Raw genomic sequence first — 9,253 nt, 5'->3', positions numbered from 1 at the left:
AACATGCTCATTTCATGGTAGAAGAAAGTGAATGTTCTGACAAAGAAAAACGCAGACGTATCATAGAAAGCCTCAGAGGTCCAGCTCTTTACATCAAGTTTGCTCTTTACCCAACTGGAAAAAATGATAGGTGATTAGTCGACTAGTTAAATTGGTTATTTGTGGCAGCCCTGGTCACCATGGAAAAGAAACACTCTTCTTTCATTGACCACTCAAACACTCACAAAGAGAACACTAAGTTAGCCTTGCCCAAGGACACATCGGCACTGTACCTAAATACAGCGAGCTACTGAGCTGAAGGCCTCCTCTGCCCCACTTTGAATCCAGTTGGGTTGAACTCAAGACCCACAACCAGATGATGGTTAGTAGGTATCACCCACCAATCAAAGACGGGATTCTGTTTCATGGAGTTCATTTCCTTTGAAGAAAAAGCTCCATCCAAACTGGAAGAATAGATGTCAATGAACCAAGCCTGAACCTGTCATAACAGGAAGTGGTTCTCTCCTGACGTTGGAGTGAGATGAGGCTTCAAAGAGGACAGAATCCTTCACAGGATTCATATGCCTGTCAAGATTTGAATGTCATTGTTTGTTCAGGTCTAAATAAAGCTGAGATCAAATTGATCAAAGAAACTTGCTGGTGAGATACCTTGAAGTCATAGTTTGCCTGTGGTGTGAATCCTTTTAGACCCAGCTACAAACATCAACACTGTTGATTGTGAAAATGGAAGACAAGAACAGCCACACCTACAAGGATTTGTTAATCTTATTTTCTTGAAATAACGACTTAAATCATTACAACCAAGTAACTGTTTTCTTCAGACGTGGGAATACAGTTTTCTTTTTGTTATTATTATTTGTAATGATTAATTATTATTTTACATTTTCTTATTTGGAGATCAGTAGAAAAATATAAAATGTTGATTTCAGATGAAAAGGCAAATGCAGGATTATCATTAGCTGATGAAGTTAACTCTGATTGCTTTGGTTGTGCTCTGACTCAGGCAAAAACTGTGCTCTTTGTCGGTCAGAAACTACTCACAAATGAGCCGTTTGAGAAAAAGATGAAGATGATTCCAGCCAGAAAGATCTCCAAATAGAACATAATGTAGCTTTTGTAATTTTGAGAAAATAAAACATCTTTTGAGGTCAACAAACTCCTCTATAATTGTATGACAGCTGTTATCTTGTAATAACAAAAAGCTATTAATTATATCTAAAAATAATTGAGCTAGAAAAATAATTACAAATGTGTCAGTTTTCGTCTTCTTGAATCAATCTGGAAAAGTAGAGATTCGCAGAAGCTGATGATTCTGTTGATGTTCACTCAGCTGCAGATCAAATCAGGTTCTTGCTCTGCTTTGACTCTTTGTTATCCAGCTGCTTTTGGTAAGAAATGCATTGGTAAATATGCTGTGAGATTCCTCATTTTTGTCACTTTTTTTGTTTCTTTTGAGAAAATAATTGATTTCATTTGTTATAGGAAACATATTTTGCAGAATGTTGGAAGAACTGGAAACTAAAACAACCCAAACTGTGACGTTTGAGGTTTTTGTTGACCTTTAATACAGAAACAATTCATGATTTTTGTTTTACTTTGTCAATCTTTGAAAACAGAACCATGGATCTAGCTCATTTGTTCTTTAAGCTTTTTACTCAAAAACTCCCAAACTCATTTAAATGAAGGCAAAACCAAAACTGAAGAATGTCCGTGTGTCTAAGACTTAAAAGCAAAGTTGGAATGTGACTGAGGAGGAGAGCCAGTCTGCTCGCAGGTTACCTTGAGATCATCCTGGCAGCAGCAGCAGCAGCAGCAGCGGATCAGAACCAGGATGAGCAGCAGGAGGATCATGCCTGCACAACAACAACACAAGCGAAGGGCTCAGATTCAAACGGGCACTTCTAACGCTGTCATTCCATCAACGTGGCCATAAGAATGGGCTTCAGGGTTAGACAGTCGGGGATCCGTCTACATCTAACTTTAATAAAATAAATGTTTTTGTGGATCCATGAGATCAAAAACCCTGCAAGCAGAATACTGTAACGCTGTTGGAAAACATATAGAGAAACCGGAAGCTACTCTGTGTTACAATGACATAGTTCATAGACTTCACTCACCGATGAAGATGAAGAAGACAGCAAAAAAGGCGATGTCCAAGTCAGACTGGAAGAAATTCTTGGACTGAAATCTGCCGACCACATCATTAAGTTGGTCCTGAAAGTCCTGCTGGAGGTTCCTCTGATCCATTTCCCAGGCTGCTGTGAAGAGACAAAGGACTAGGACTTGTGTAAAAGTCAAAGCCTGGGGGCCGGATCCGGCCCTCCGTGTAATTCTATCCGGCCCTCCAGATTATTTTATTGTTATTAACGACCTGATGTTATCTTGTACTTATTTCTAACTTGTATAATTTAAACAAAATATATTTTTATGGAGAGTAAAACATTGAAAGTTAAGATTTAAGTTGATTTATTCTGGAATAATATTCCTGCCTTTTTATTGTTCATAATTATGGTAAACAGTTACCGTTTTAAAGTTTTAAAAATGTAGTTTTAAAGTGTTCAATAACTGTTTATCCTGTTCGACCTAAGGAGTGTTTTGGCCCCTGTGTGACTGAGTTTGACCCCTGAATACTGCTCCTGTCCTATAGGATACTGGACGATGAAGTGGGTGAGTGGCGCACTGCAGATAAACGACAAACGCACAAAGAACTTCATCTTGTCTGAACACAGACTCGGGGACAAACAGCTTTTCATACAGTAACTCGATAATCAGATACAGACAGTGTAGGGACGTCCTTCCCTGTGACAAACAAAACCATCAGGTTTCCATTTGAGGAGCTCTCATGGATCCGAATCCCTGCAGGACAACCCGCCCTCCAGGTAGGTCGTGTCCCTGTTGAGGGGTTTCCTTACTGTAGATGTGTAGATCTCTAATATCCATTTCTGGAATCAGATTTTCTTCTCACTGTCAGACCGGAAGCCAGAATCAGGCGCGCACTTCAGCCCTGATGCGTTTCTGAGACGGACTTTAAAAAGTGAATTTAAACCGGGAAAATTCACCGCGTTTCGCTCTTTAAACATCACGTTAAAAACGGCTATTTATAATTACCGTCTTTTGTTTCTGACCCAAAGACACTTCAGGTCTTAAAGTTTAGATCACTCAGGAGAGAACGAGGAAACGGCGTCATCCTCATCCTCCTCCCGGCTCTAAAACCCGCCGCTGGTTCGGATTTATCCGCGGTTCGGGGTTCGGCAGCTCTTCAGGCCATTCGGAACCGGGCTTTGCCTCACCGGGCCCACACGTAAAGGTGAACATACCTGCAGCTGTCGCTTGTTTCTGTCCCTTGGTTTTGCTTTTGATTTCCGGGAGAGAGATTTCCCTCGACGCACCTGTTCACGATGACGTCACTTCACCTGAAAAACTGAAACGGGATGGGAAAAACACGCCCCTTTCATTCATGAATTGTCCATTGATTCAATCCCAGTTTCATTATTCTTCTTCTTTTTTACAGTGTGATTCCAACCCCAGCTTCAGATCCACAGTCACAAAGAACAAGTGCAGCATTCACGGTACCGAGTCATAAGGTTAATTTATTCAGGAGAACTTCAGATGGACTAAACATATATTCTGTAGAGCTTTTTGCAGTCACTTTGGCACTAGAATGGGTGATACGAGCTAGACCAGGACCAGTACTGCTTTGTTGTGATTCTGCATCTGTGTTGCACAGCATAAGAGCGGGGGAGTCTAAACACAGACATGACTTGATGTTCAACATGTTGGCACTATTTTCAACAGCAGTAAAGCAGCAGAGAGTTAGTTTTATGTGGACACCAGCACATGTAGGAATAATAGGAAATGAAAAAGCAGATAGATTGGCCAAACAGGGATTACACAAAGAACACGTAGATGACAACATAGAACTTTCGAAGTCTGAGGGGAAGAGTGTGGTTTGGAGGAAAATCCAACAAATATGGCAGAAGTACTGGGACCAGGAGACAAACGGGAGACACTTATATGGGATACAGGAGACGGTGGGAGGAGACAGAGTATGGGGCAAAGACAGACGAGAAGAAGTGGTGTTTACCAGGATGAGGATAGGGCACAGTAATTTAAATAAAACCATGAAATTAATGGGGAAACATGAAACTGGAGAGTGTGAAGACTGTCAGACTGTGGAATCAGTGGAGCATGTGTTGATGGAATGTAGAAAGTATGTATGGGAAAGAAAAATTATGGTTGAGGAGTTCAAGAGGAAGGGGATACAGATTAAGGATATGAGGGACATATTATCCAGGAAGGGTGATGACAGAAGGCCACTATGGAAATTTCTGAAAGAAACGGGGCTCTCTAGAAGAGTTTAATTGGAGACCTGAAGGTGGCAGCAATGCAACAATGTTGGATGCCGGCTGCCATTAAACCCCAGAGAGAGAGAGAGAGAGAGAGAGAACCCCAGCTTCAGCGGGAGCTTTGAGGGAAAGACCAAACCAGGAGTCAGCAACTTTGAACGCTGAAGGAGTCTTTTATTCCAGCTTCATTCTGAGCAGAGATCTCTCCTTATGTTTGTGTGACCATTAAGGCATTCATTTATAAAACGTAGCATTTAAATATTTATATGAAAGTCATATAAAAAGGATTTGTTTTTCTTATAGATGAAAGCAGCACGCAGACTCACCTGCTCCTCTGTTAGACTCACCTGTCCAGCTGTTCAATAATCATCCAATCACATGGCAGCAACTCAATACATTTACACATGCAGACATGGTCCAGAAGATCTGCTGCAGTTCAAGCTGAGCATCAGAATGAAGAAGAGAGGAGATTGAATCGACTTTGAACGTATCATGGTTGTTGGTTCCAGATCGGCTGGTCTGAGGATTTCAGAAACTGATGATCTACTGGGATTTTGACCCACAACCATCTCTAGGATTTACAGAGAATGGTCAGAAAAAGAGAAAATATCCAGAGAGCAGCAGTTCTGTGGGTTGTTGATGTCAGAGGAGAATGACCAGACTGGTTCCAGCTGATAGACAGCAGGAACTCAAAGATCCACTGGTTACAATCGAGGTCTGCAGAAGATCATCTCTGAACAAACAACAACCTTGATCCAGATGAACCAGCAGAAGAACACACCAGGAATCACTGCTGGCAGCTACAGGAAACTGAGGCTACAATTCACACAGAATCACCAAAACTGGACAATAGAAGATGGAAAAACGTTGTCTGGTCTGATGAGTCTATTTCTGCTGCAACATTCAGATGGTCAGAATTTTACATCAACAACATGAAAGGTTTTGGTTCCAACCCCACAGTCTACCTGAGTCTTGTTGCTGACCATGTCCATCCCTTTACAACCACAGAGTACCATCTTCTGATGCTACTCTCACCATGTCATAAAGCTGGAATCATCTCAGACTGGTTTCTAGAACAATGAGTTCACTGGACTCTGATGACCTCCACAGTCACCAGAACCCAATAGAACATCTGGGATGTGGTGGAAAAGGGGGTTATCATCATGGATGTTCAGCTGACAAATCTGCAGCAACTGTGATGCTGTCATGAAAACATGGACCAAACTCTCTGAGGAATGTTTCAGGAACCTTGTAGAATCTCTGCTAACCAGGATTAAGGCCGTTCTGAAGGCTAAAGGAGGTCCAACCCAATACTGGCAAGGTGTACCCAATAAAGTGGCAAATTAGTGTAGTTAGTTCTTTTCAAAATAAAATACACCCTGTGTTAAATGAGACTTTCCTGCTGCTTCCTGCTCAATATATGTATTTCCTAGTGTTGAGCTTCTGCAGTCATTTATGAAGAGAAGTAGAGAAACCACAGAGCCTTGTGGAGATTGTCAACATCAACGTCCTTCTGGAGCAGTTTACGTCCCATGAGATGTTAGTGGAGAGTGTTAAATGCACTTGAGAAGTCCACAAAAACCAGTCTGTTACAGGTGAGAGAAGGCTCCATGCACCACGGCGAGCACCGCATCGTCCACCCTCCTCTGCTGCTGGTATGCAAATTGAAGCAGGTCGGTGTGCAAATTGGTGCCAGCCTGCAGCTGGGCTAGAACAAGCTTATTAAAGCTCACAGGGATGATCAGGGTGGTGGAGTACTGTGGTACTACAGAAGTGAAGAAGGTCTTCTCTGAGGAGCTGGAGAAGGAGCCTTCTGACCAGTTAGGATTCAGCGCCACTGGGATTTTCTCATACAACAATGCCGTCTTCTCTGATGCAGACTTTAGCCATCCATGGTGTTGAACAAGCTCATCCTGGAGCAGCAGCCTGCAGCTGAAGCTGATGCACCAGTAGTTCCAACCTCTCTTCCAGCTGAGCTACCTTCACCACGCCCTGCACGTACATTTGGTTCACCAAGTGACCCCAACCATGCTGGATATGTACCTCCTACTGAGATTTTACCCCATCCCGAAAACCAGCAGCCAACAAATCAAAGACAAGAATCCTGACTGACACCTGAAAAGCAGGTAATTGTGTGAGGGCCCAAGAAGAAAGGAAAAAAGAACAGGTCAAAAAAGAAGAAGCATCCAAATGTAAGGAATGTGGAAGAGGAAACAAGCAGACAAAATTAGCAGAGGAGAGCAGCTCTGAGGAGAGTCGTGCTGCCATCCCGTTTGAAGAGGCTTCTGACAGTGACAGTAGTGATGAAGAAAGTGATCCAGACGTCTCACATCGGGGAGTTGGTGACTTTATCATTGTGAAATCTGCATCCAAATGCAGGAGCCATCGTCATATCGGCCCGCTTGAAAGCACTGGAGACACCTGAGTGTCAGATTTCCTAGAAGAGTCTGAAGAATTTGTGTCAGTGAGAAACCCACAGCTGCATTCAAAGAACACGATGAAGCAGTTTTCCCACAGAGAAGTTCTGAAGAAGGTACCTCAACCTCAACAGGCTGAAGTGCAAGGATGGAGCAACAGTTCCCATTCCTCTGTAACATCTAGTTAAAATATTGAACAGCTGTTTTTGATTAAATGGTTCAATAGTTTTTCTTGAATTAAATGGTTTTGATGTTTTGTTTTTTAAGTAAATGTTAATTTGTTCTTAGTGGCCTAAAATTGTTAAAAATGTTTGTTTGTTTGAATATTTACATTTACATCATGTTTACATTTTTAAAGTTATGGTTAAACTTCCCCCAGACCTGCTGTAAGTTGAGCTTTAGGAGCTTTTTTAATATAAATGTTATTATTTAAGCTGCTGATGCATTAAGATGCATTCTGATCAATTCATTTAAGAGGAGACATGCTGAAATAAAGATGTATGCTATGATTCTGTTTCTGTCTTGCTTTTATAACTATAATAGATCAAGCAGATTTAGTTGGATGACTGCAAATAAAAAAGGCAGAAATCAGACATTTTGAGGACAAAACACTGTAACTGTCCCTGTAAATGTGTTGTTTTTAAGTGATATGGTGATAGGTGAAAGACTGAGACCATTAAGCATTATTTAGGTGTTCATTTGTTTTTCTTAGTGCACTTGTTGGTATATCACACGTGTCAAAGTCGAGGCCCGGGGGCCGGATCCGGCCCTCCAGGTAATTCTATCCGGCCCTCCAGATCATTTTATTTATTGTTATTAATGACCTGATGTTATCTTGCACTCATTTCTAACTTGTATAATTTTGACAAAACATATTTTTATGGAGGGCTGCACGGTGGCGCAAGTGGTTAGCGCTCTCGCCTCACAGCGAGAAGGCCCCGGTTCGAATCCCGGCTGGGACCTTTCTGTGTGGAGTTTGCATGTTCTCCCCGTGCATGCGTGGGTTCTCACCGGGGACTCCGGCTTCCTCCCACCGTCCAAAAACATGCTTCATAGGTTCATTGGTGACTCTAAATTGCCCCTAGGTGTGAATGTGAGAGTGAATGTGTGTGTGATTGAGGCCCTGAGACAGACTGGAGACCTGTCCAGGGTGTACCCCGCCTTCGCCCTTCAGTAGCCGGGATAGGCTCCGGCACCCCCGCGACCCCGAAAGGGACAAAGCGGTCAAGAAGATGAATGGATGGATATTTTTATGGAGAGTAAAATATTGAAAGTTATTTAAGGTTTAAGTAGATTTATTCTGGAATAATATTCCTGCCTTTTTACTATTCATAATTATGTTATAAAGTTACAGTTTTAAAGTTTTAAAAATTGGCATTCTGCTAGATTTTTGGACTATTTTGACATTTACTAAAATCTTTTTTTGGCTATTTTGTAGTTTAGCTAATATTTCAGCTACATGTTAGCTGTTTTGGCAAGCCTAAGTTTTTTTGTTTGTTTTTTTTCCCTTTGGCTAATATTTTAGCTAGCAATTAGCTTCGGAGTTTTCAGCCGTCGCATTCAGCTTACAGCATTCACACTAGCATTATCACAGGTAATGCTATATATCTAGTTCATAATTATGTCAAAATGTTATGGTTTAAAGTTTTAAAATGTAGTTTTAGTGTGTTCAATAAATGTTTATCCTGTTTGGCCCACGACCTAAGGTGTGTTTTCAATTTTGGCCCCTTGTGGTATTGAGTTTGACACTGCTGCTCTATCAGATTTTCCTATTTAAAATAAACTTTTTTATAAATACTAAATCTATTCTATTTATTAAGATAAAGAGGACCCCTCCCCTTGTGTTATCGTGTTTTTTAATGTAGTTTAACATGCATGCGTGGTTCAATTTAAAGTTAGCATGTTTTGTTCATGAAGTGTTGTACATTGTACTATCTCAGTAGACCAGGGGCCCGTTTCAAGAAGCAGGTTCAACAAATTTAGAGTTCGAACCTGAACTTAGAGTCACTGGACTCAAAATTCTCAAACTCAGGGTTTTCGGTTCCAGAACAGCTGAAAATGTTTGAATCAATCAACTTGAAGTTGTCAGAACCAGAATCAGGTGTGAGCGTCGCGACCATTAAAAGCCCTGATCAATGGAGCAAAGACAGCACGATTCACCATGGCAACGGGGACAAACAGCTGAGTTACGTACTTCCGGCGAGGGAAATTGATAAGTTCCTTCAAGCATATGCCGACTATAGGAGAACATTTTCTGCAAGAAAAGCAACACAGCTGCAGCGGTAGAACAGAGAGAAAATATCTGCAGTTATTTGAATCATTTCTAATAATGAATAAATAATGTCAGGAAGGTTATTTTGTCTCTTGTTGAGTAAGGAGTGGGTTTTGATCTGTTACTAATTTAACCAGTAATCTCCGTAATCGCATGAATAACCAGTTTTGGTAACCCCCCCACCCCCACCCCCTACACACACAGATATCACTGCACGC

The 9,253-nt window shown here is 41.5% G+C and overlaps 1 protein-coding gene across 4 annotated transcripts in view; it reads right to left on the bottom strand.

Moving 5' to 3' along the window:
- The window catches only part of smim22 (small integral membrane protein 22), a 5,880-nt gene extending 2,439 nt beyond the window's left edge, over window positions 1–3,441 (bottom strand). The window contains exons 1-3 of one of the 4 annotated variants that reach the window (XM_024290527.2): window positions 3,318–3,441; window positions 2,118–2,255; window positions 1,780–1,853 (exon numbers count right to left, since the gene is read on the bottom strand). In XM_024290527.2, coding sequence (XP_024146295.1) covers window positions 1,780–1,853; window positions 2,118–2,247 — 204 coding nt within the window. In that variant the 5' untranslated portion in view covers window positions 2,248–2,255; window positions 3,318–3,441. The other 3 variants (XM_024290526.2, XM_024290528.2, XM_024290529.2) reach the window with 3 other exon arrangements.
- Window positions 3,442–9,253: the final 5,812 nt, after the last annotated feature.

This window comes from Oryzias melastigma, linkage group LG8 (genome assembly GCF_002922805.2).
Source record: "Oryzias melastigma strain HK-1 linkage group LG8, ASM292280v2, whole genome shotgun sequence".
NCBI classification, from domain to species: Eukaryota; Metazoa; Chordata; class Actinopteri; order Beloniformes; family Adrianichthyidae; genus Oryzias; species Oryzias melastigma.
The sequence above is the reverse complement of the archived record's forward strand: the minus strand, read 5'-3'. Positions and strand labels throughout refer to the sequence as shown.